This window comes from Lepidochelys kempii, chromosome 20, assembly GCF_965140285.1.
Source record: "Lepidochelys kempii isolate rLepKem1 chromosome 20, rLepKem1.hap1, whole genome shotgun sequence".
Taxonomy (NCBI): Eukaryota; Metazoa; Chordata; order Testudines; family Cheloniidae; genus Lepidochelys; species Lepidochelys kempii.
Window position 1 is genome coordinate 9,171,955 of NC_136399.1, and position 24,873 is coordinate 9,196,827.

A 24,873-nucleotide genomic window follows, 5' to 3' on the forward strand; every position below is an offset into this window, starting at 1 on the left:
TTTCCTTGTGGTTTTATGGTGGAAAAACAAACTTCTCAGTGCTCTGGCCCAGTCCTTGCTGGTGCTCAGAGCCTGAGCCAAGGGCTGCATGTGGAAAATGGAGACCTGGTCTCCTGGCCTGCAGTGACTGTGCCCCCCTGCTTGGCAGCAGGAACTGCCCATGCAGGCTCTGATGTTGCTCCACCCCTGTATTAGCTGGTCCAGGGGGTCAGAACTGGTGCTGACCAGCATATTTAACCCTAATACTGCCCCCTCCTGCAGGGACTTTTAATGCTCAAAGCTGCCTGGGCTGCAGTCCAGCTCCAGCCCCCCACCTCACATCATCCCTCTTGCTCTGACAGCTTGGCTGGACCTGGCCAGAACCAAGGGTCCCTCTCCCCCAGCCCTGACCTAGACTGGCATGGTGCAGTTGTGGGGAGGGCCTCCCCTAGGGCAAGCCCAGGCTCTAGCCCTGCAGGAGCCTATGGTGAGGAGCCTGGGGTGAACAGCCTCTTCCAGGCCCCTGCTGCACTGTCACTACATCCCTGCCCAGCACAAGGTGGGGGAGGGCATAGTGCAGGGGGAGGTACTGCTTGGAGCTGTTCCCCTGCCCCCCTCCCTGAGCAATGAGAGCCCAGTTAAGGTTAGAAAAAAACATTTATAGTCAAACACAGCAGCTGGGGGGGGGGGGGCAGCACTCCCCCTCTCCCTGCACAAGAGCCAGGGCATGGCTACCCAGCCTACAGCACCCCATGGGCCAGGACACAAGCCCGCACTCAGCCACAGCAGCAGTAGGGGGAAGAGCACCACATGTATGGCTTATCCCACACACTAGCCCATGGAGCCCAGCTGGAGGGGGCAGATAAACCCCAGCTCCTGGGATGGGCCCCAGGGGCTCTGCCTGCTACTTCCCCACTTAACAAGCCTGGCTCCCAAAGTGCTTCATGAGGAAGCGGGCAGGTGACAGGGCAAGGGGCCAGTAGCTCAAGGACAGGCTGGCTCCACCCACTCCTGCCAATGGCCCAGAGCAGGGTCCTCCCCTCCCTGCCCTGGGCAGCAGCCAGCTACTTAGAGCTACAGCACTCCTGCCCTGCTAGGAGCCAGGGCCACCCAGCTCCAGAGCCCACGGGGGAGGGATAGGGCCAGAACTCAAGGAGCCTGCTTGGCTTACAGGGACAGGAAAACTAAGGCAGCTGGGTGCCCTGGGTGAGGGGCACACGGCTCCAGCCCAGCAGCTCCAGGCTGGCCCAGGAATCAAAGTCCAGATCCCTCTGCCCACAGTCCAGGAGTAGAGCAGGATCCATGGTGCCCGCTGGCTGCCCCAGCTCAGTCGGCCTTCAGCCCCCCGAACACAGCTGAGGGGACGCTCTGCTGCTCCAGCTGCACCTCTGCAGGGAGAAGGGGAGGGTGGGTCAGTGGTGAGCCAGCACCTGCCTCCAGCCAGGAGACAGACTCAACTATGCCACACCCAGTGCCCAGCTCCTACCCATCTCCCATCCTCAGCTTAAGAGGGCAGGACATATCCAGCTACACTAGGCTCCTCCCCCAGCCAGCCCCCCAGTCGCAGCTGTACACCCCACCCCTTACCATCAGGCTCATTCTCCTCGCTCTCATCCCCCTCCTCCTCGTCCTCATCAATGTCAATCTCGTCAGGGTTCACCTGCCTGGAGAGTGCGGCCAGCTCACTGCGTGACGCATCGCTCCTACCAACATACCAGGGGGGAGGGAGTGAGCCAGGGGCTGGGCACCAGGGAGCCAGCTGCTCCAAAGGCAGTCCTGGGCCCCCACTGTCCCCACCCCCATCGATCCACAGCTCCCCACATGGCTCTAGGCCTAAGACAGGCTCCCCGCAATGTGCAGGGGCTATGGCTGGCTGTGCCCTGGGTGCCAGCCCCAGCCAGCAGGGAAAGGGTGAGGGCAGTACCCAACAGGGAGGGTGGTTGGGGGTTACGGGCTCAGCTGGTGAGAAGTCAGCCCAGGGCTGTACTGGCTCTGGGCAAGGGGCATATCAGAGCCATTGCTGGCTATAGGGCAGGGGAGCCAAGCCCCAGCATGCAGTAGGGCCAGGTGCCCAGATGCATGCTGGAATATGTAGTCTCCACAAGCTGCCCTATCCCCACAGACCTGACAAAGAGGATCTTCTCCTTGGACCGGGGCTTGTCCCGCTCTGCCTCAGCCGCCAGCTGCTCTGCCCGCTGCTCCAGCAGCTTCATGTCATCCATGCCACTCTGCCCCGGCGCCAGGTCTGACACTGGAACCAGAGAGCAGGGTGAATGCCAGGGACACCTCTGTGTGGGGTATAGGTGCCCCCAAGGCTCCCACCATGCAGGGGGCAGGTTGCTTACCAGTGCCTGTGGCATTGCTGGAGACTTTGAGCATCTGCGAGGCCATGAAGTTGACCTGGGTGTTGTAGGTGGCTTGGACGCTGCGTTTGATGCGCAGCATCTCCCGGATCGTGTCTTCGTTCCCGTGCCGGATCTCAAAGTCCTTCCATGTCTGCCAGAAGGAGCCTGTGGTCTGGGGGTGGGGGGTGAGCCCAAAGGGGGTGAGCCTTGCAGTCCCCAGCCCCATGGCCTGTCCTACCCATCTCCCAGCCTTCTCTAGGGCAACTGATCCCTCTAGCAGGGCCCAACACCCACCTGGCTGGGAAAGGAAGCCTAGGGACGGTAGTGCCAGGGACCAGACTGTAGGGGACAATCCCGGCCCCAGCTCACTCTGCCACCCAAAGTTGCCCCTGGGGCCCTTACCCGGGGGTCACAGATCTGTGAGCAGTAGGAGTAGATGGCCCGGGCCCGGTCGATCTCACCCAGCTTGCACTCCATGTCGGCAAAGCGCTGGCACATCTCGCGGGCGTGCTCGTCTGACAGCACCTGCGGGGGAGACCGGAGAGAGTGCCCCTGAATCCCACCAGCCCCCATCCCCACTCCTCCTCGCCCACCACCAGCCCTGACCCCAGAGCGCATCCTGGGCGGATGGACCTGACAGCATGCTCCCCTGAATGCCCTGCCCCTGACCCCACCTGTGGGTGGGGGAATCCGGATGCCATGCAGTGTGCTCCCTGCAGGCTGGGGCTCAGGACAGGCTCCCCACTCCGAAGATCCCGGGTTCATGGCTTCACAGCCTTGGGTGCAGAGTACCAGGGATGAGGGGAGTGTTTGGGGTTTGGCCCGGTGCTCTCTGTGCCCATCTCTGCCGCCCTGAGCGTCCCTGTTACAAGAAGGCAGCGCTGCCCTTTAGTGCTGGGACAGGGGGTGCAGACCTCAGCCAGCCCACGACTCTCTGCCTGCTGGATGGGTCTAGGGCTTCTCAGCACCAGCCCATGGGATTTGGGTGCAGGAGGATGGGAGGGGTTTCTGCTACTGAATGGCAGGAAGGGGCCTAGGACAGCCCAATGTACTGGCACACAGGGTTGGGGGCAGTGCTCTAGGCCCATGGGTGAGGGGGAAAGGGGAAACCTCTGCCAGCCCTACCCCCCACCTCACCTCAATGGCCTTCTCATAGATGCTGCGGGTGTGCGTGACCCCATAGATCTCGGCTGCCCGCTTGATGTAGATGTTGTACATCTCATACTGCTCTGAGGGCTGCACGGCCCGCGTGGCCCGCTCGTACACCGCCATGGCATGCCGCGCCAGCCCGAACTCCTCCTCCAGCTTGGCATACAACAGGTAGATGGCTGCAGGGACAGGGTGCGTCAGGGGCTGGCTGGCATGGGGTATGACTGAGGGCCTTGGTACAGGGTCACCAGGCCACAGGGTGACTCGGAATCACTTCAGAAACCTGCAGCATCCCTGGGGCAGAGGCAAAGCTGGCTGACGGGGGCCAGGGGGAGGGCCCTGCAGAGGGTCATGTGTGTGAGGGGGAAGCAAAGGTAAAGCCAGCTGGTGGGGGGCTGCGTACGGGGGCGCTGGCCCTGCCACAGCCCAGGATCTCAGGCCCTCTTTGGCACACAGCAGTCTGTGCTCGAGTCCACATGGAGCCGCAGGGCCCGTGGGGCTGGGCTCCCCCCGTTCAGCATCCCATCCACCAGGGCTCCCCTCAGCTTGGTGACAGGACTGGCCACCAGTGTGGGTGGAATTCTGGCCAGAAAGAGCCACTCGGCAGCTGATGCCAGGATGCCCTCATACCGGGGAGCCAGGAACCCCTGCCCCCACGTACTCTTGGCGTATTTCTGGGGGCAGCCGTCCAGTGCCTGCTCGAAGAGGTCGCGGGCACGCTCCAGCTTCTTGCCACCATAGCGGTCGATGAACTTGGTCAGGTAGGTGTTCCAAATGTCGTACACATTGGGCCAGCGGAACAGGGAGATGCCCCTCTCGTAGGCCTGCCGAGGGAGGAGTGTGAGCATGGCTGCCCGGGTCCCCCTGGAGCCCTCACATCTGGCAGAAGTTCCATGACCCCCCCAGGAGCAATCGCAGCCTCTCCCCCCACCCGCACATTAACCCTATAATCCCCATGGAGCCACCTCAGAGACCCTCTGACCCAGCCAGCTCTGCACCCCTCCCTCGCCAGGCAAACGCCTGCCAATCAGGGGCTCTCTGCCAGACCTACCCACCAGTTCCCCCTCACCCATACCCCAGCTCTGCTTCTTGGAGCCCAGCTAAATCCCACCCTCCCTTGTCCTTAACAGTGGAACTCCCCTGCACCTTGAAGCTCTCCTCGAAGTAGGTGTGCTCCTCCAGGAAGAGGGCGTAGTTGATGATGATCTGGGGTGTGGCGATGCGCAGGTCCAGGATGCGGTCATACACCGCCTTGGTGGACTAGGAGAGAAGACCAGGCGGGCAGCAGTATTAGGTGGATTACGGTAGGGGCTGGCATGCTGCAGGGATCCAGTGGGCCCAGCAGGATGGACAGGGGCGGCTGAAGGCTGAGCCTGGCGCCATCCCCAGTGGAGTCCACCCCCCGCAGTTCCTCTGCCGGAGAACAGCTAGGGCCCGGCTCCTTGGCCTGCCGCCAGGGACCTGACCCCTGAGAAGGGTGGGTATCCTCACCTTGAAGGTGCCCAGGCTCTCTTCCAGATCGGCCAGCATGGACCAGACCTTGAGGGACTTGTACACGCGGTTCTGGACGGGCTCTGAGGCGTCAAAGTATTCTGCTTTCCTGGCTGGGATGGCCGTGGCTTTCTGTGGGGCAAGAGGGGAGCACGCTCAGTGGGGCAGCAAACCCTGTGCCCAGGATTTCACGGCCAGCAGCACACAGGGCAGGGAGGGCCATTCAGGGACCCATGACATCCCCTGGCAGGCGCTACGTAGACAGCTTCTCACCATCACTCACTGAGTCCACAGCAAAGCATGGCCCACACTCAAACCACTAGACCACCTGCCCCTCCCACAGCTGGAAGTGGAACCCAGGAGTCCTGGTTCCTGCCCCACCCCACCCCTCCCAGAGCTGGGAGCGGAACCCTGGAGTCTGGGCCTTAACCTCAAGATGTTCCTCTCTCCTCTACCCACCCAGGGCTCTCCAGCAGCCTAAGGGATGGTTGCCTGGCACTTGCCCTCGTACCCCACATTGCCACTCCCATCAGCCCCCCTATACCCAGCAGGGCTGGGCTCACCCGGAGGATGCGCAGGGCTTGGTCATAATTCTCATGGCGCAGCTCCATCTCCCCATACTCGCACCAAACGCAGGCTAGGTCGTCCACCTGCTTGAAGTTCACCTTGGTGGCTTTCTCAAAGATGGTCCTGGCCTGGGCAAGGGGACGGAGGCAGAATCAGAGGGAGCACAAGTTGCTCCCCCCAGGCCCCGACCAGCCCACTCCCCTGAGCTCTGGCAGGAACCCAGCCCCTGCTCCCCGCCTGGCCCCAGGCCAGCCTGCTCTCCTCCAGCCAACCTGCTCCCCTGAGCTGTGGCATGAGCCCGCCCCACTCCGTCTCCCAGGCTTCGGCAGGGGTCCAGACACAGTGCACCCAGCCAAGCAGAAATCCCTCCCTCACAGACCCCTCTGCCCTGGCTTTCCAGGGTTGGCATTAATGGGGATTCTGCGCAGACTCTCTCTCCAGGTGCTTGGGCAATGCTCCTGCCCAGTTTAACCCCCACTAGCAGCCACTGCTGGGATCATGAGTCCTGCTTGTGTGATGCCCCAGGAGGAGGGTCCTACCACCCCGCACCCCACCCTCCCGATGGGTCCCCTGGGCCAGGGCAGGGAGAGGAGGCAGCTTCTTTTGGCTGTTCTCATTCCATGCCCCCAGCAACACTCACATCCTCGATCTGCCCATTGTCTTCATAGAACTTGGCAAAGGAGACCCAGAGTGTGTGTGTCTTGCCGGTGGCCTTGAAGGGGTCCACGGTCTGCACGGCCTCCGTGTAGGTGTTGATGATCTGTGAGGGCAGGCGGGCACCAGCGTTAGATCCAGCAGGAGGAGAAGGGCACGCTCTGCTGAAGGCCTTTGACAACAGAGCTGCTACAGCAGGGCCCACACAGCCCCTCCCCGTGCCCCAGAGGGGTGCCTTCTAGGGGTGAGGGTGGAGTTCAGTCTCCCTTGAGACTTGACTTGAGACTCCCTGGGGCAAGTTAGTCTTCCTGGTGATCTCACAGAACCCAGTGATGAGGAAATGGACCGAGACCTGCCCACACTGCACAGGCATGCAATGGGAGCAGCTGTCAGTCATTCCCATCCTGGACTGGAACCTGGGCCCTATGCCCTGGGCTTGAGCCTGGATCAGCACCAGTGACACAGCGCCTCGCCCTCGTCCCCTGCCCCAGCCTCCGCAGCCAGATCAGAACTGGTGCCTGTAGCCCATTCCCTGTGCCCCAGCTGTTCTAATGCTCTGGAAAGAGCCCCAAAGATGAGCTAAGTCCTTGCTACCCCACTCCTTGCACAACCACCTACACCCACTGCCAGATGGGTCGAAGTGGGAATAGTTTAAGAGTCCTGCTCCTGCATCAGTTTCCCAGCGAGTGGAAGGGGCCTGGTTGCTCTCAGGGCAGGCCAGGAGATGGATGCGAGGGCCTTATTCCCCACGGTAGTGGAGCATCTGAGACTCCAATGGGGACCCCAAATTCCAGGCCATTGACACCTAGCACCCAAGGACCTAGAGATGGATTTCCCCGTCTCTCCTTAGGGAAGCTGAGCAGCAGCCCCCGCAGCTGGAGATCAAAGGGCTGCTGAAGTCTGAGGTGGAGGGACCAGGGCTGGCTGCTGGAAGGAGTCAGGGACTCTCGCTTGGGGTTGACCAAGGAGGCCAGATGGAGGGTCAGATAGAGCCTGAACAAAGGGGCTTGGTCCAGCTCGGCTGGGCTCTGGGCTAAGCAGGAGGGTCTGTGCTTTAACCTCAGTGCTCTGGGCTGACTACGGACTCCCCATGCTGCCTTTGGGGTTACTGTTCTGACAACGCTGTGCGAGCATCGCTGCCAATGCTGGGTGAGGTCATGAATTCCCCATGGGGGTCTGTCCCCGTGGGACTCGCTGAATGGAGCTCGCGGGGTGACGCATGGGTGCGGAAGACCCAGAGGCCCAGGCTCCGGAGGCGGTGAAGCCATGGGGCTTACCCTGGAGGAAGCACGACAGCCTGAGGGGGTCTGGCACATGGGAAGGCTCCTCCGAGAGACTGTTCCAAAGGTGGGGCTGTAGCACTGATCCAGTGAATACACTGGGCTCAGGTCGGGGTGAAGCCGGTGCAGTGAGGGAGCCGTGCACAGCTGGGAAACGCACTGACCCTGCCTGGGCCAGTAGGGCCCAGGGCAGCGCCAGCTGCCCAGCCTACCTCTGCATAGCACACCAGCCCCACACCCCCACTACAGCACCCCCTAGGGCGGCCCAACACGCTACATAGCCAGCAACTCTTACCCCCTTGGCTTCCCAAGGACGCAGCTACCACCCCCATCTTAGAGACAGGTACAGAACAATGGTGCCACTTGCCAGAGAGAACAGTGAGTGTGTGGCAGTACAGGGAACCCAGGTGTCCTGACTCACCCGAACCACTCGCCAGCCTCTGCCTGGGGCTATTTCCCAAGCAAATCCCACCAGAGGGCTCAGCCATGCCAGGCTGGGCTTTTCAGAGCTCTGCAGACAACAAACCTGGTGTCTCAGCCTCCCCCGAGCCATGAACCCCATACTGAGCCACGCTGCACGAACTTGTGCCCCAAGCCCATCACACTACACCGTGCATCAGCCTCGTGCAGAGCAGATTAGAGGGGGAGATCAGTCCCACACCAGAGATGGCTGCATCTCAGCACCAGGCACAGGATCCCTGTAAAACCAGGCCCCATGTGCCCCACACCCCAGAGGCAGCTGTACCTCTGCCCATCTCCCCATTCCCCTGGGATGCCAAGGGGGGGGAAGGGGCACATCAGGATGAGAAGGCAGAGCCTCAGGGCGAGTGTGTGGCCCCCGGCATGCTCCCCCGGGGGATGGGCTGGCCCTACCTCTCGGGGCTTCCCCTCATAGAGCTTCACACGCTTGTGCCACTCGTGGACATTATGGGGGTTCTGGCGCAGCAATACACTGTTGAGCAGCAGGGGGCGCCGTGTGATCAGCTGCTCAAAGCGAGCCAGGCGCAGCTCCAGGTCCACATCATCTGTAGGGGGAGAGGCACAGGCATATTAGCCACTGCCCTAATGTCCCTGCCAGGCCCTGGCCCTGGCCCTCCAAGAGTCCCGAGTCCCAGCTCCCCATTCCCCTCCCAGAGCTGGGACTCGAACCCAGGAGTCCCGACTCCCAGCTCTCCCATTGGGCCTAGCAGGGTCTTACTATCCTCCTCCCCTTCTGAGCAGTCATTTGTGCCTCCCATAAAGAGCAATCACCTGCCAGAGCCTGGAGGCCAAACGCAGCCCTGGTGTAAGTGGTGTAACTGCAGAAGTCAGTATTACCTCCTTGCCCCCCAGCGCCACACTTGGGGCTCTGCCTCCCCAGGCTGACCAATCCCTGCTTAGGAGTGCTGCATGGTACCTGCAGGCAGGGCCCAGTCCCCCACTCACCCTCCTCCTCCTGCCCCAGCTCAGAGGTGGTCTCCATCTTGGCTGCGATCATGCTCTCCTCGAACTGGGCGTAGCTGTCAAACACTTGGGTGAAATCCCGCACTGTCATCACCGTCTGGATGGCCTCCTCGTACACATCCCGGGCCTGAGACACATGGCACCGTGAGCAAGGCCCCAGGCTCCCTGCCCCACAAAGGAGCTCCCCAAGCTAGCTCCCAGGAGAGAAATGGGAGCTCCGGCCCCTCCACCCTGATAAGCCTCCAAAGGGCCCTTGCCCAGATGCAGCAATCTATGGGGTGGAGGAGTGGATACAGGGATCCCTTGCCTGGGGCTGTTTGGTCCCTTGCCCGGTATTGAGATGTGGCTGCTCCTGGGATGGGGTGCAGCAACTGTTGTAGTAGAGAAAGAGAGCCTGGAGCACTGGGCCTGGTGCAAAATTTAAGGCCTGAACCCAAGGCTGTGAACCAAAGTCAGGCCATGTATTAAAGTAAATGCTCACAAGGTGGCTGTTCACTATATGAACTTGGCAAAGCTGTTGCTAGTGGAGGCCCTAGATATTTACAAAAATGTATCTTAGAAAGCAAGTACAAATACACAAAAAAATAGTACAAAATCAAATGGCTTGACAAATCAATCAATAAGAGTATTTTGTCCAAAATACAAGGAAAAAGCAGAGGTAACAAACAGGTGTCATAAAACACGACAGGTGCTGTGTAAGTTGTTTGTCTCAGTCTATAGATGTCAGGGGACCTTGCCTTAACCCTTTGTGCGGCCAATCATAGAATATCAGGGTTGGAAGAGAACTCAGGAGGTCATCTAGTCCAACCCCCGGCTCAAAGCAGGACCAACACCAACTAAATCATCCCAGCCAGGGCTTTGTTAAGCTGGGCCTTAAAAACCTCGAAGGATGGAGATTCCATCACCTCCCTAGGTAACCCATTCCATTGCTTCACCACCATCCTAGTGAAATAGCGTTTCCTAATATCCAACCTAGACGTCCCCCACTGCAACTTGAGACCATTGCTCCTTGTTCTGTCACCTGTCATCACTGAGAACAGCCGAGTTCCATCCTCTTTGGAACCCCCCTTCAGGGAACTGAAGGCTGCTATCAAATCCCCCCCTCACTCTTCTCTTCTGCAGACTGAATAAGTCCAGTTCCCTCAGTTTCTCCTCGTAAGTCACATGCCCCAGCCCCCTAATAATTTTCACTGCCCTCTACTGGAGACACTCCAATTTGTCCACATCCTTTCTGTAGTGGGGGGACAAAAACTGGACGCAGTACTCCAGGTCTGACCTCACCAGTGCTGAATAGAGGGAATAATCACTTCCCTCAATCTGCTGGCAGTGCTCCTATTAATACTGTCCAATATGCCATTGGCCTTCTTGGCAACAAGGGCACACTGCTGACTCATATCCAGCATCTCGTCCGCTGTAATCCCCAGGTCCTTTTCTGCAGAACTGCGGCTTAGCCAATCAGTCCCCAGTCTGTAGCAGTGCATGGGATTCTTCCTTCCTAAGTGCAGGACTCTGCACTTGTCCTTGTTGAACCTCATCAGATTCCTTTTGGCCCAATCCTCCAATTTGTCTAAGTAACTCTGGACCCTATCCCTACCCTCCAGCATATCTACCTCCCACAGTATTCTTGCCAGCAAGTTAAAGTAGTATGGGCTGGATGAATGGACTATAAGGTGGATAGAAAGCTGGCTAGATTGTCGGGCTCAACGGGTAGTGATCAATGGCTCCATGTCTAGTTGGCAGCCGGTATCAATTGGAGTGCCCCACGGGTCAGTCCTGGGGTCGGTTTTGTTCAATATCTTCATTAATGATCTGGAGGATGGCGTGGATTGCACCCTCAGCAAGTTTGCAGATGACACTAAACTGGAAGGAGAGGTAGATACGCTGGAGGGTAGGGATAGGATACAGAGGGCCCTAGACAAATTGGAGGATTGGGCCAAAAGAAATCTGATGAGGTTCAACAAGGAAAAGTGCAGAGTCCTGCACTTAGGATGAAGAATCCCATGCACCGCTACAGACTAGGGACTGAATGGCTCAGCAGCAGTTCTGCAGAAAAGGACTGAGGGGTTACAGTGGACAAGAATCTGGATATGACTCAACGGTGTGCCCTTGTTGCCAAGAAGGCCAATGGCATTTTGGGATGTATAAGTAGGGGCATTGCCAGCAGATCAAGGGACGTGATCGTTCCCCTCTATTTGGCATTGGTGAGGCCTCATCTGGAGTACTGGGTCCAGTTTTGGGCCCCACACTACAAGAAGGATGTGAAAAAATTGGAAAGCATCCAGCGGAGGGCAACAAAAATGATTAGGGGACTGGAACACAAGACTTATGAGGAGAGGCTGAGGGAACTGGGATTGCTTAGTCTGTGGAAGAGAAGAATGAGGGGGCATCTGATAGCTACTTTCAACTATCTGAAAGGGGGTTCCAAAGAGGATGGATCTAGACTGTTCTCAGTGGTGGTAGACGACAGAACGAGGAGTAATGGTCTCAAGTTGCAGTGGGGGAGGTTTAGGTTAGATATTAGGAAAAACTTTTTCACTAGGAGGGTGGTGAAGCACTGGAATGCGTTACCTAGGGAGATGGTGGAATTTTCTTCCTTAGAGGTTTTTAAGGTCAGGCTTGACAAAGCCCTGACTGGGATGATTTAGTTGGAGATTGGTCCTGCTTTGAGCAGGGGGTTGGACTAGATGACCTCCTGAGGTCCCTTCCAACCCTGATATTCTATGATTCTGTACCTCTCCCCCCAGTTTAGTGTCATCTGTGAACTTGCTGAGGGTGCAATTCATCCCATCATCCAGATCATTAATAAAGATGTTGAACAAAAGCAGCCCCAGGACCGACCCTTGGGGCACTCCACTTGATACCGGCTGCCAACTAGACATACCATTGAGCCCAATATGGCCAGCTTTCTATCCACCTTATAGTTCATTCATCCAGCCCATACTTCTTTAACTTGCTGGCAAGAATACTGTGGGAGATCATGTCAAAAGCTTTGCTAAAGTCAAGGAATAAGACGTCCATTGCTTTCCCCTCATCCACAGAGCCAGTTATCTCATCACAGAAGGCAATTAGATTAGTCAGACTTGCCCTTGGTGAATCCATGTTGACCATTCTAAGGGAGAGCTGAAATTCCTGCTGCAGACTGAGCCGCTCCTTGCCTCGGGCACTCACGGGTTAGTGTGCTTGTAGCTCTTATGGGACGCTAGGACTTTGCCTTAAGAGCAATAAACCTGGCCGAGCACCTTTGTCACCAAACCATGCCTGTGGTCTTTCTTTAGAAGTAAGATCGGGGGCTGCTGAATCCGCAGCTGCGCTATCTGCTAGTGCTGATAACACCTGATCTCCAAGAACAAAAGCACTGAGCAACTGTAACAGCTCAGCAGCAACATTCCTCTCTTCCACACTGTTTAATAGTCACATGGCAACACCACACAAAGGGAGATGATTCAACACTATGGCGCTAGGAACCTTAGAAGTCCTCAAAGAATCAATCCTGAAGCACTTGCATGAGAGAAAAGTGATCAGGAACAGCCAGCATGGATTCACCAAGGGAAGGTCATGCCTGACTAATCTAATCGCCTTTTATGATGAGATTACTGGTTCTGTGGATGAAGGGAAAGCAGTGGATGTATTGTATCTTGACTTTAGCAAAGCTTTTGACACGGTCTCCCACAGTATTCTTGTCAGCAAGTTAACGAAGTATGGGCTGGATGAATGCACTATAAGGTGGGTAGAAAGCTGGCTAGATTGTCGGGCTCAACGGGTAGTGACCAATGACTCCATGTCTAGTTGGCAGCCGGTGTCAAGTGGAGCGCCCCAGGGGTCGGTCCTGGGGCCGGTTTTGTTCAATATCTTCATAAATGATCTGGAGGATGGTGTGGATTGCACTCTCAGCAAATTTGCGGATGATACTAAACTGGGAGGAGTGGTAGATACGCTGGAGGGGAGGGATAGGATACAGAGGGACCTAGACAAATTGGAGGATTGGGCCAAAAGAAATCTGACGAGGTTCAATAAGGATAAGTGCAGGGTCCTGCACTTAGGACGGAAGAACTCAATGCACAGCTACAGACTAGGGGCCGAATGGCTAGGCAGCAGTTCTGCGGAAAAGGACCTAGGGGTGACAGTGGATGAGAAGCTGGATATGAGTCAGCAGTGTGCCCTTGTTGCCAAGAAGGCCAATGGCATTTTGGGATGTATAAGTAGGGGCATAGCGAGCAGATCGAGGGACTGATCGTTCCCCTCTATTCGACATTGGTGAGGCCTCATCTGGAGTACTGTGTCCAGTTTTGGGCCCCACACTACAAGGATGTGGATAAATTGGAGAGAGTCCAGCGAAGGGCAACAAAAATGATTAGGGGTCTAGAACACATGACTTATGAGGAGAGGCTGAGGGAGCTGGGATTGTTTAGTCTGCAGAAGAGAAGAATGAGGGGGGATTTGATAGCTGTTTTCAACTACCTGAAAGGGGGTAGTTCCAACTAGATGACCTTCTGGGGTCCCTTCCAACCCTGATATTCTATGATTGGTTAGAGGAGACAGAACAACTAGAGACACTAACTTTGGGGGAATGCAGAGGGTCAGCTGGAGCATGCTGGATTGGGCCTGGACACTGAGGTTAATATCCTCACTGCTGAGAAACACGTCATGGGCTCATCAGTGACTAGGTAGCGTTCTGTGAGTTGTTTAATCCCTGCTATATTCCACCCCAGAGGCAGGCACACTCCAGAACCAGGACAGTGATCCCTCCAAAGATGTGCTTTGGGCTCCTTCCAGATGACACTGGCTAGGCAAACAGGAGCTACCCCAGTGCCTGAGTGAGCAGGGAAGCCCAGCTGCTTTCCATATTGGGGTGATGAACTCAGACTTCCTGCATCCCTGCTGGGCTGGAAAATTCCCCCGCATCCCTCTGCAGCCAGGGAAACTCTGTGGGAGCCAGGAGGGGGGGCTGTGAGGAGCTCCCCCAACCTGCTTCCCTTCCCCATCCCCCCAGACTGCCCTGGTCTTTGCATTACCCTCCCAGTCCTCCCCAGGCACTTCCCTCCCAGGTCCCCATGCTTCCCCTGCCCCGCCCCCACCCATTTCAGGATCCAGTTCAAATGTCACCCACCCTGCTTCAAAACTCCTCTGAGATTCAGCTCAACCATCCCAGACTCCCATAACCTCCCCACAACGAATCACCCAGTACCAGCTTCCTTATGGCCCTTACGGCTGTTGCTAGTGAGAGAGCCTTCTCCCATGCAGCTCCTGGATCCAACCCTCAGGTGGAGACTTCCTTATCCTCTCTCGCACTCCACCACACCTGGTTTCTCTGTCCTCTCAGCTCATGATTCACTAACCCTTTGGGGGCCCACGCTGCATGCAGCCATGCAACCTCCTGGGTTGTTGCTTCCCCAGGACCTTTAACCCCTGTGCCCACCAAATTAAACACCAGCTTCCCCTTGCAATGGGAAAGCCTTTGCCAGCAGTTAGTACCACTCACAGAGCAGCCTGCATGGAACAGCGCCCATCCCTAAAAGCTCCCAGTGCTGGCCTTGCCCACCCCTCAAGGTACCTTCTCAAAGTGCCCGCTGCGGATGTAGTAGTCGGCCAGGGAGCACCAGAGCTTGCCCAGCTGGTCGGTGAAGCGGGTGAGGCCTCCGCGAATGATGGCCCCAACATTGAGGGACTTCACCTTGTCAGGATTCTGGGAGATGAGGTCACAAAGCTCATGCCACAGCTGGAGGGAAGACGAGACATCAGGCAGCAGGGCAAGGCTACACAGGCCACTCAGCACCCACAGGGAGCTCCCAGGCCCTGAGCCCATCTAACCCATCCCCCAGGACTACTGTGCCCACGTGGGAGCACACAGCATGACAGCTATTCCAGATCCTGCCCTGGGCAGGGTTTGCACATCTGAGCCCATCCCCTCCACTTCCCAACACGCTGGGGCCTGGGCTCCACGCTGAGGTCTGGTACCCAGCCCCCCTGCATTCACTCCTGCTGCCCCACCTGGCACATTCCAGGGTGTGAGACCCCCTGCATAAGGGAAGTGTTCTGAGGGACCAGCAAGGAGGCTGGGGCACAAGCCGTCCTTAAGGGGAGGGAGCAAGAGGAGCTATTAGCAATGGGGTGGATGACTGGCACAGCTGCCCCCTCAGGAAGGAAGCCTCGCTCTGGCAGCATGGGCACCTCACCTGGTAGTTGGATTTCCCCTCCTTGGAGACGAACCTCTCGTCATTGACCACAGTGGCAAGGCGGAGGGCAGCCTCATCCAGCCGGTCAATGGAGCGCAGATATTCGATGTACTCCTCAGCGTTCTCAGGGCTCAGCTGCATCACACACAGCGGGGATGAGCATGCCTGGCAACCTAGCACTGCCCATGCTTTTGCAGGTTAGCACTGCCTCCCTCTGTGCCACCCCCAATCTCCAAGCACTTCACAGTTCACTAGCCCCACTCTGTGAAGGGAAACTGAGGCACAGAGAGGGAAGTGATTTGCTTGAGGTCCCACAGCTAGCTGGGGCAGGGACAAGCAGAAGGCCAGTGCAGAACTTTGGGTGTGAACCCGGGATTGGGAGAGACAGGTTCAATTCCCTGCTCTGGCTCAGCCTCCTTGCATAACCCTAGGCAGGTCACTGAGCCAGTCCCTCCAATCCATTTGCCTCCACTGCAACATACCCTGCAGCTGTGGGCGGGGTTAGGGCTGGATCTTGACCCTTTGAGGAGCAGAAGCTCCAAGGCCTTTGTTCCATTGTTGTGGATCCACTGTGCAGAGACACGCAAACCCAAAGGAGACTGTTCAAAAGGGGGCAGCTCAACAAAGAGTAAAGATCAGAGAGTCTGGTGCCCTTACCTTCAGGTACCTGCGGTAGACTCGCACAGCCGTCTCGGGCAGGGGGTACAAGCGCACAAACTTCAGGTAGAGGGGCCAGATTCGATGGTGCTGCGTGATGGGCAGTGCCCGGAGTGCCCGGTCAAAGGTCCTGCGTGTGCGGGTGATCCGGCACTGGTCCATGAGGAACTGGCAGTAATCTAGCCAGATCCGAGGCATCTGACAGTTTAAGAGGCAGGACTGCTTACCAGGGCAGGACCACAGTGCGGACCCGACTCCTCCTATCATGGTTATACTGCCATGCTGTTGCACAGCTGTCCTTAAGGACAAAACCCCTTCTCCCTAAGGAGGGAAGCCCTGTCCCCAACATTGTGGGTACCTCACCTAGTATTTAGATTTCCCCTCCTCCCTGTTTGTTTCATTCTGGCCGGTGCAATGGGCAGACAAGGCCCTGGGGGTGGATCCTCAAGAGAACCCTACAGAGCCTTGTGCCTCAAAGTTGCTGGTTCCAACCCACCCCAAGGCCAGAAGTGACTGACAGCCACCCATGGCGTTACACAAAATAAGCTTGCTGGCCCCAAGGCAGCTTCCTGCTGGCCCCCACCAGCCAGCTCATTAGCAAGCTGAGCACAATGAGGCCTGGTCAGTGCCAATGCACGCTGGCTAGTGATGGCACAGGGGAACTGGCCCCGTGGCTGCCCAGGCTATGACCATTCTGGAGACACACATGGGATTCAGAGCAGGCAGGCAGAGGTCTAAGGTGTGGGGGGAGTTCATGGTTGGTGATGAGGCCCAGGACACAAGGGGCCCGTGATTGGGTGATCTACAGCCTGGGGCAGGGGCTGTCCATGGTTGGGGACAGGGCCATGCAGAAAGCCTCAAACAACCCTGCCCTCATCAGATAGTCTTCATCTACCACCGTCAAGCCCAGCAGCTTTGCTGCTCATCTGTCCCAGGCCTCCCCATACCTTGTGCATGAAGACGAGGGCACGTTCATGGCAGTTGTTCACCTCCTCATAGCCAGGGTCAGTCACACACCTGTTCTTCACCTGCTTCCGGCGCTGCTTAAGGTAGTTGTACCACAGCTTGTAACTGCAAACACCATGGAGTTGTCACTATCAGAGGTTTCTTTAGCCTGCACTCCTGTCCTGGCCCTCACAGAGCCTCCTGCTGGGAGAGGCTAGGCATGTGGTAGCCGGGAACTGCCCATATCCGGTGCACCTGCACTTCTCTGCAGTGCTTCCCCCATGAGATCACAGCAGTTGTGAGCTTCTAAAGGGTATGTCTACACTGCGATCAGCGGTGTGACTGCAGAATGCATCAACAGAGATGAGCTGCCTTCGATCTAGCGAACCTGAATAACAGCACAGGCTTTACAAGCGAGCCCACAAGCCTGGGTATGTACTCGAGCGGCTAGCTTCATTGCCATTGTTATTGAGCTCGCTAGCTCAGGAGTGTATACACACGCTCCTGTCACACCTCTTACTGCAATGTAGATATGCCCAAAGAGTTCTCCATGCCTTTGCTCCCAGCCACATACCTGCCTGGCAGCTCCTTGAGGGCTCTCTCGTAGATCAGGTTCAGCACATGCCGAGGGGCGTTCTGCTTGAACTCAATGTAGCGGATCCAGCACTTGACAGAGAAGGGGTTGCGCAGGATTTCTTCCTCGTACTGCAGATCCTCCTCCTCCTGCATGTGGGAGGAAGGGATTAGAGGCAGAGCCCAGGCCTCTCCTTTATGCCCAGGAACCTCTGGGCACTAGCAGCACCGCTTCCAAGACTCAGAGTCCGTTTAGTAGCGAAACCACCAAGGGAATCCAAACTTTTAAAGAACTCATTTTCCTCTATTTATTGCAACCTGTTTCCTTGTTCAGTGTTTGCTCCCCCCATGGTGGCAGCCTGTTTTGTTAATATGGGGCTGGGGATGCAAACGTACTGGTTTATTATTGTAGGGTTGCCTAGAAGGGCCACGGCTTTGCAAATGTTGTTTTGTCACTACAGGGTAAGGTTAAGGTTACTACAGGGTTGCTCAGGAAAGCTAGTACACTGGTTGTAACCTGTACACTGGTTGTTATTACAGAGCTGCACACACACTAGCTTGGTATTGGAGGGTACAATGAAAACCAGACAGAGAGCCAAACTGAGATGTCGAAGGCTGACCCTTGCACCGCAGCTCCAGGGCTAAGGCCTGGGGAAGGAATCATGGCACAAGAGTTGCTCCAGCAATGACAGGCATGTACACTTGAGGGTTCCTGAGTTTTCCAGGGTCCAACTTTGGAAACCCAGAGCTCTGCCTGGATGTGGCCGATCAAACCCTTCCTCGCACAGTGGGGAGGCGGACATGGGGACCCCAGGCTGGTAGGGGGCAGGTCTGAGTCTATGGGAGGCAGCGTGAGGTCCATGGAAGGTTAGGGAGCAAAGCTAGGTCCATTGTGGCAGTAATGGCAAGGGCTCTGGGTCCATGGAGAGTTAGGGGACAGGGCTGAGTCTATGGGGGCAGCACGGGGGAGGGGGGGCTCTGGGTCCATGGAGAGTTAGGGGACAGGGCTGAGTCTATGGGGGCAGCACAGGGGGGCGGGGGGCGCTCTGGGTCCATGGAGAGTTAGGGGACAGGGCTAAATCTATGGGGGCGGCACGGGAGGGGGGCTCTGGGTCCATGGAGAGTTAGGGGACAGGGCTGAGTCTATGGGGGCAGCACAAGGGGGCGGGGGGCGCTCTGGGTCCATGAAGAGTTAGGGGACAGGGCTGAGTCTATGGGGGCAGCACAGGGGGGTGGGGGGGCTCTGGGTCCATGGAGAGTTAGGGGACAGGGTTAAGTCTATGGGGGTAGCATGGGGGAGGGGCTCTGGGTCCATGGAGAGTTAGGGGACAGGGCTAAATCTATGGGGGCGGCACGGGAGGGGGGCTCTGGGTCCATGGAGAGTTAGGGGACAGGGCTGAGTCTATGGGGGCAGCACGTGGGGGGCGCTCTGGGTATATGGTGAGTTAGGGGACAGGGCTAAGTCTATGGGGGCAGCATGGGGGAGGGGCTCTGGGTATATGGAGAGTTAGGGGACAGGGCTGAGTCTATGGGGGCAGCACAGGGGGGTGGGGGGGCTCTGGGTCCATGGAGAGTTAGGGCACTGGGGGACAGGGCTGAGCCTATGGGGGCGGCACGGGGGGGGGGCTCTGGGTCCATGGAGAGTTAGGAGACAGGGCTGAATCTATGGGGGTAGCACAGGGGAGGGGCTCTGGGTATATGGAGAGTTAGGGGACAGGGCTGAGTCTATGGGGGCAGCACAGGGGGGTGGGGGGGCTCTGGGTCCATGGAGAGTTAGGGGACAGGGCTGAGTCTATGGGGGCAGCACAGGGGGGTGGGGGGGCTCTGGGTCCATGGAGAGTTAGGGCACTGGGGGACAGGGCTGAGTCTATGGGGGCAGCACAGGGGGGTGGGGGGGCTCTGGGTCCATGGAGAGTTAGGGCACTGGGGGACAGGGCTGAGTCTATGGGGGCAGCACAGGGGGGCGGGGGGGCTCTGGGTCCATGGAGAGTTAGGGCACTGGGGGACAGGGCTGAGTCTATGGGGGCAGCACAGGGGGGCGGGGGGGCTCTGGGTCCATGGAGAGTTAGGGGACAGGGCTAAGTCTATGGGGGCAGCACGGGAGGGGGGCTCTGGGTCCATGGAGAGTTAGGGGACAGGGCTGAGTCTATGGGGGCAGCACAGGGGGGTGGGGGGGCTCTGGGTCCATGGAGAGTTAGGGCACTGGGGGACAGGGCTGAGTCTATGGGGGCAGCACAGGGGGGCGGGGGGGCTCTGGGTCCATGGAGAGTTAGGGGACAGGGCTAAGTCTATGGGGGCAGCACGGGAGGGGGGCTCTGGGTCCATGGAGAGTTAGGGGACAGGGCTGAGTCTATGGGGGCAGCACAGGGGGGCGGGGGGGCTCTGGGTCCATGGAGAGTTAGGGCACTGGGGGACAGGGCTGAATCTATGGGGGCAGCACGGGGGGGGGGGGGGGGCTCTGGGTCCACGGGGAGGGAGGGGGCGGGGCTGGGTGTGAGAGGCGGGGCTCCGTGGCCACGGGAGCCTGGGGGCAGCGAGGGGTGGAGTCAGAGGGACCCCAAGGGCGGGGCGAGCCCAGGCCGAGGGGCGCTGTAGGGTACGGTGGCCTGAGCGGACATGACGCGGCCGGGCACTCACGAAGAAGAGGTCCGGCTTCCCCCCGCCAGCGGCCACCGGCGTCTCCTCCAGCTCCGGCATCGCGGCTACACCAGACCCTGGTCCCCGTACGCAGACCCCGACAGGCCCCAGCGCGCGCCGGTGACGCAGGCGCCGCGCCGCGCCGCGCTCTCCTAGCGTCAGGGGGCTGCCATCTCGCGGGGACACCGCTTATTGGCTAAGAGGGCCGCACTTCCGGTGAAGCGCCACCTTCAGGGACCACTTCCGCCCAGGCGCCATCTTTACTCCGGCAATCGGGGAGCGGGGCCCTCCTTGCCGAGTCCTTAACCAATGACCGAAGCTGATGCTGCTCCTTGACCATTAAGCATCACGTTTGTTGCGGTGTGGCGGCGCGGAAGCTGGCGGCTCCTGGGGCCCTGAGAGGGGGCGGGCGGAAGTAGGAGCTGAGGCGTAGCAGACAGGATGGGGGTGAAGCTGGAGGTGTTTCGGGTCAGTGGCAGAAGGGGGCGCAGAGGGGCGTGGGGGGCTGCTACAGTCGGAGTAGGGATAGAGAGGCCCTGTAGGGTACATGATGGGGCTGGGGCAAGCGGTGGGGGGTGTCTGTGGTTGGGGGCGGGTCCTGGGGCAAGTGGGGGTTTGTGGTTGGGGGAGGGCCTGCTGTGTTCCCCACAGGGGCTGGCTCCCTAGTAGGTGTCTGCCCCGTGGTGGCTGCTGTTGCCACCTCTGCCCATTTGTCCTGTCAGACCCATCTCATTGATGCTACCCATGGGTGCCCCCCCCACCCCACCCCCTGGCCTGGTAGCCCAGCGCGAGCTCTGCCCATGACCCCCTCCCACTTGGGGGCCCAGCCTCTGCCCATTGGTGCTGGGCTGGGCTGTCCTGGTACCAGGGTGATGGGTGTGATAGAAAGACTTGACTAGCTGGAGCTGAGGGGCCAGCATTGAGCGCCTCTGAAGGGAAGGGGTGCCCAGGGCTGCCTGCTTGCTGTGGGGCAGGGGACAGAGGAGATTAAAAAATTAAAATGGAAAACGCTCATTAGAGGGCATCCCAGAGAAGCAGCAGACAGGCCTGCGGGTCAAAGCAAATACCCCAGGTTGCCAGCCTCAATCTCTGGCAGCTCAGCGGCAGCCTTGAAGATGAGGCAGCCCATTAGTAGAGTGGCAGGATCCAGCATGGCCTGAGACAATGGGCAGCTCAACAGGAGGGTGGAGAAAGTCTCCCTGCCCTTTTACCCTAGGAATGGTGTGCCTTTGTGGTAGGAGAGGGCTGGGACTCCACCATCATGGGCCTGAGAATGGGGTGGCCTTGCAGTGGGTTAGCTTGGTGGCAGCAGGTTTACGGGGATTCCCCCATGCGCTCACAATTTGCTAAATTTTTAGCTCATAAAATTTTAAGGCACTGTTAGCAAGTGTATAAAATGTCTCTGTAAAAAACATACAGCCAGGTCCTTCCTCATAAGGGGAAAATGCTTTGGCAATAGCCTTGCAAAATGCTGTTGGTCCAGACACATGTGAGGATCATCTAAGCAGATCTCTAAGCTATCATTAGTTATTGCATGGACCCAGAAGAAAGGAAGAGACTTTAAAAGAAAAGACACATGCACACAAAGTTCCTGGACCAATACATTTTAATGTGGCTTGATCAAAGCTAAGGTCTGGTCTACACTGACAACTAACACTGGCTTAGCTATGTCAGTCAGGGATGTGAAAAAAACCCATAGCCCCTAGTGACAGAGCTATGCCCACAAAGCCCCCAGTGTAGAGGCAGCTATGTCGATGGAAGAGAGCTTCTGTAAGCAGAGCAAATGTTGTCTCAGGAGTTGGTGTTCCAACACCAGCAGAAAAAGTCCTGTCACTGTACGTTCCGTCTGTGCTTGGAGCTATGCTGGCCTAGGGTCTGTAGTGTGGATGTAGCTGAAGTGAAGCTACACTGAGTTCATCAATGCCATGTGCTTTGCAGGGGCTTTGCTTAATTGGGCTGTGTAGTACCTGGGATTTCACTCAAGGCCATCCTTGTTTAAGATGTTTAAATGACGCAGCTCAATTCAGTGTTCCACTTAATTTGGGCCACATGTTCCCCCTTTCCTCTCTTCCTTGGCAGATGGTTCTGTATTTGTCCTTCCCCGTTGCCATGTTCTGGATCTCCAACCAAGCGGAGTACTTCGAAGAATATGTCATCAAAAGGAAGGTGAGCATGGTGTTCTGCTCTGGGAGGAGAGTGCAAGCTAGTGATTCATGCAGGTACTGTGATTCAAACGATCAATAAACCCTTCTGTTTTACGCTGGCTGCGTATCACTCCAGTCTACAGAACAGGGTTGCATTATTCCCTTTGGGAGTTGAGACCCCTGGGGTCCAGAGCAAGTGGACTCCCTGAAGGGGCCCTCGGCGAGAAACAGGTGTGCTAAGGCTCAGAGAGGTGCGGCTCCAGGAGGTGGAGGGGCTTAACCCCCGAGAGAGAGTGGACCCCCGAGAGGAGCTGTCTCACTGAAGGGGGTTCCCCCCATGGACCGCACAGGGCCAAGAGTGGGCACGACCTGTGAGTCCGTGACAGGTACTGTGGGGGAGGACTCCAGGGTTGTTTCCAGCTCTAGGAGGGTAGTGTGGGCTAGTGGTTAGAACAACGGTGGGATTCAGTCAGAGCTCATGGCGGCGGGGGGGGGGGAGAGTTTGGGGTGATGTCTGGAGAGGGCGTTTCCTAGAGCTGACCAGACAGCTGCACGGGCTTTGTTTGCCATGACCTGCTTCTTCCCCACCTCTGATAGGAGAGAGACCTGCCTAGGAGCTATTGCTAAGGGGGATTGGGATGGCAGACATCCCAGCAGGCTCTGTTGGATCCATTTCTCCTTGTCATCTGTGCTCTAGCTCCCCTGCTGGGTAAGACTGGCCCTGGCACCCCCCAGCTGGTAATCCTCACAGGTGCCTACATTTCTGTTTCCACAGAGGGAGATCTACCCACCCGATGATGACCGCCAGGTGAGTGTGCTGCCCCCCCATGACTCAGCTGGGGTTTGAAGAACAGCTTGCCCAGCCCCTAGAGGTATGGGACGAACATAAGGGGCTCTGTGTGTCCTTCCTTCCCCACCAGTAAGAGATTAATGCTAACCTGGTGAGTTACAGGCTCCATTAGCTGCAGCAGCATCAGGACTGGTTTCTTGAGTCACTCTCTAGTGGTTAGAGGGTAGCAGGATCTCTCACGCCTCCATCAGCTGTGCATCTGGCTCTAAGGAGACCCAGGAGGGAGATGGAACCCGTGGAGTTGTGGTATGGGGGCAGGAAGCAGGTGAACAGTAATGGTTACTGACCCTGAACCGTCCCCTCTGTTTGTACCTCAGAGGAAGGAGCTGGAAGATTTCAAGGAGCGGATGCGGAAGAAGCATGAAGAACAGCTCCTGCGCGCGGCCCAACAGTGATCGCACTTCATGCCCCCTGAGCTGGAATGAGGAAGAGGGGAGCATGGCCTGGAGGGGGGGAAGTACACCCCTCCCCAACACACTGCTTTACACACCTCCAGGGGAGGGAGGATGCAAGTCAGCACCAAGGGGCTGTTGGGGATGCTGACCCCCTGGCACTGGCATGGCTGCAGTCAGCTGTCCTCCATGGAGAACTCCAGGCCTGTGGGGTGAAGGGAGCTCAGATATGATGGCAGGGGGTTAATTGTAAATAGAGTAATCTGCTGTCTGCTCTCTTGGGGTGGGTTGTGGGGCTTCGCACATGCTCGTTAATTAATCCTCACAGCCCTTCTGGTCGAGAGGGGAAGAGGCTCAAAGGGAAAACGGCTTGAGCAAGTCCCTTCTCTTTGCTGTACCTCAGTTTCTCCACCTGTAAGAGAGGGCGGTGAGGCTGAGTTAAGAGTAAAGTGCTTTGAGCTGCTTGGCTAGGAGGTGCCAGGGAAAGGCGCAGTGTTGCATGAGCAGTGCAGGGGTTTGGGACCAGTGTCAGGCATGCAAGCTTGATACTGAGAAGATGGGTTTCACCTTGTGGTGTTTTGAATTGGTAGCGAGGGAGGCGGGAAGATGGAGCCCTTGCACTGGCTGGCAGCACTCAAGGAGAGGATGGTGGGGCCTGGGCCAGCAGGATTATGGAGCCTCTGGAGAGAGGGATGGGCCGACCCTTTGGAGAGCACAGTGTGTTCCCGCTCCAGGAATGAGCCCCTGGGATTGCCCTGGTGCTGTCTGACTCCATGGTCCCCTCCCACTTGGACCTGGCTGGACTATGTGGCTTTTCCGATCTCTGCTGTGTGTTGTCACATGTCCTGCTCAGACCCAGCATTCGTGAGTAGGTGAAACCCTGCTCCACTGTGATTCTGCTAAGTCTGGCTGGCTCCCTTGACTCTGTCTGGGTGGGGCACAATGTGTGGAAAAATCTTGCAGTAAATGCATCCCCCCATCCCCTGGAGGCACTTCCTCTGCATGTCTGTGTCCTGGCCTAGCCAAGCTCTTGCTTGAACTGACTAATAAAATCCTCTACCATGAGGTCATGTGCTGACCCCCTTTGCCTCTGGGCTGGTCTCTTTTGGTCTCATCTCAGGGTTGGAGGCATGTCCCCTGGTGCAGCATCTTCCCCCTCACCTCCCTATCTTCTATGGCCTGAAGTCTCTTACTCTTGTAGCCTGTCTCCAGTATTAGATGCCCAAAGGTCCCATAGGGCTGTGTCTAGCACGCTGTGCCCTGGGGCCTGCGCCAGGGTTATCTCCGATGCGATGCACTCCAGGGCTTTGGCCTGACTGGTTGTAAATGTGCTGAACAGTGGGGCTTATAGGAACCTTCCTGTGTGTGTGCTCCTGCCAGTCGTTGGGGTCTTGAGACATGACGCAGTGTTAGCCCCTCTGCACTACAGTTAGCGACTGACCAGCTGTTTGGATGTGGACAAGTCACTTGACTTTGGGCTCCAGCAACAGCAGCTGCCCTCCCCCTCCCCATGGGAACAGAGCAGATCCAAGGCAGCACTGTCTGCCTGAGTCTGCAGGCAGCTCTGCATAATTCCAGTGTTTGTGGCAGGCCT

General features: G+C 57.6%; 2 protein-coding genes across 6 annotated transcripts; one reads left to right on the forward strand and one right to left on the reverse strand.

Annotated features, from left to right (window-relative positions):
• Positions 1-617: 617 nt before the first annotated feature.
• Positions 618-20,115, reverse strand: XAB2 (XPA binding protein 2). Of its 5 annotated transcripts, XM_073319279.2 has the most exons (19): positions 19,894-20,111; positions 17,258-17,406; positions 16,686-16,809; positions 15,739-15,936; positions 15,082-15,216; positions 14,460-14,624; positions 8,891-9,035; positions 8,339-8,490; positions 6,172-6,291; positions 5,528-5,659; positions 4,965-5,096; positions 4,620-4,733; positions 4,135-4,297; positions 3,462-3,652; positions 2,727-2,849; positions 2,325-2,496; positions 2,104-2,230; positions 1,567-1,682; positions 1,221-1,367 (listed from the first exon to the last, which is right to left on the reverse strand). In XM_073319279.2, the coding sequence occupies exons 1-19, from the start codon at positions 19,951-19,953 to the stop codon at positions 1,306-1,308; spliced, it is 2,580 nt and encodes an 859-aa protein (XP_073175380.1). In that variant the 5' UTR covers positions 19,954-20,111; the 3' UTR covers positions 1,221-1,305. The 5 variants fall into 5 exon arrangements, with proteins under 5 accessions (XP_073175379.2, XP_073175381.2, XP_073175382.2 ...); XM_073319278.2 differs by lacking the exon at positions 1,567-1,682 and having other exon boundaries at positions 618-1,367; positions 19,894-20,114; XM_073319280.2 differs by lacking the exons at positions 1,567-1,682; positions 5,528-5,659 and having other exon boundaries at positions 618-1,367; positions 19,894-20,115.
• Positions 20,094-24,358, forward strand: PET100 (PET100 cytochrome c oxidase chaperone). The gene is made up of 4 exons (XM_073319300.2): positions 20,094-20,361; positions 21,973-22,059; positions 22,813-22,845; positions 23,205-24,358. Exons 1-4 carry the CDS (start codon positions 20,335-20,337, stop codon positions 23,280-23,282), a joined length of 225 nt encoding a protein of 74 aa, XP_073175401.1. The 5' UTR covers positions 20,094-20,334; the 3' UTR covers positions 23,283-24,358.
• The last annotated feature ends 515 nt before the right edge of the window (positions 24,359-24,873 follow it).

Excerpts from the sequence above, each read along its gene's own strand:
- XAB2 (XM_073319278.2), bottom strand. The coding sequence starts at position 19,953 with ATGCCGGAGCTGGAGGAGACGCCGGTGGCCGCTGGCGGGGGGAAGCCG. Across the intron at positions 9,036-14,459 it reads GCAGCGGGCACTTTGAGAAG|GCCCGGGATGTGTACGAGGA; the intron begins GTACCTTGAGGG and ends CATGTGTCTCAG. Across the intron at positions 6,292-8,338 it reads ATGAGGGGAAGCCCCGAGAG|ATCATCAACACCTACACGGA; the intron begins GTAGGGCCAGCC and ends CTGCCCTCACAG.
- PET100 (XM_073319300.2), top strand. The coding sequence starts at position 20,335 with ATGGGGGTGAAGCTGGAGGTGTTTCGG. Across the intron at positions 22,060-22,812 it reads AATATGTCATCAAAAGGAAG|AGGGAGATCTACCCACCCGA; the intron begins GTGAGCATGGTG and ends CTGTTTCCACAG. Across the intron at positions 22,846-23,204 it reads CACCCGATGATGACCGCCAG|AGGAAGGAGCTGGAAGATTT; the intron begins GTGAGTGTGCTG and ends TTTGTACCTCAG.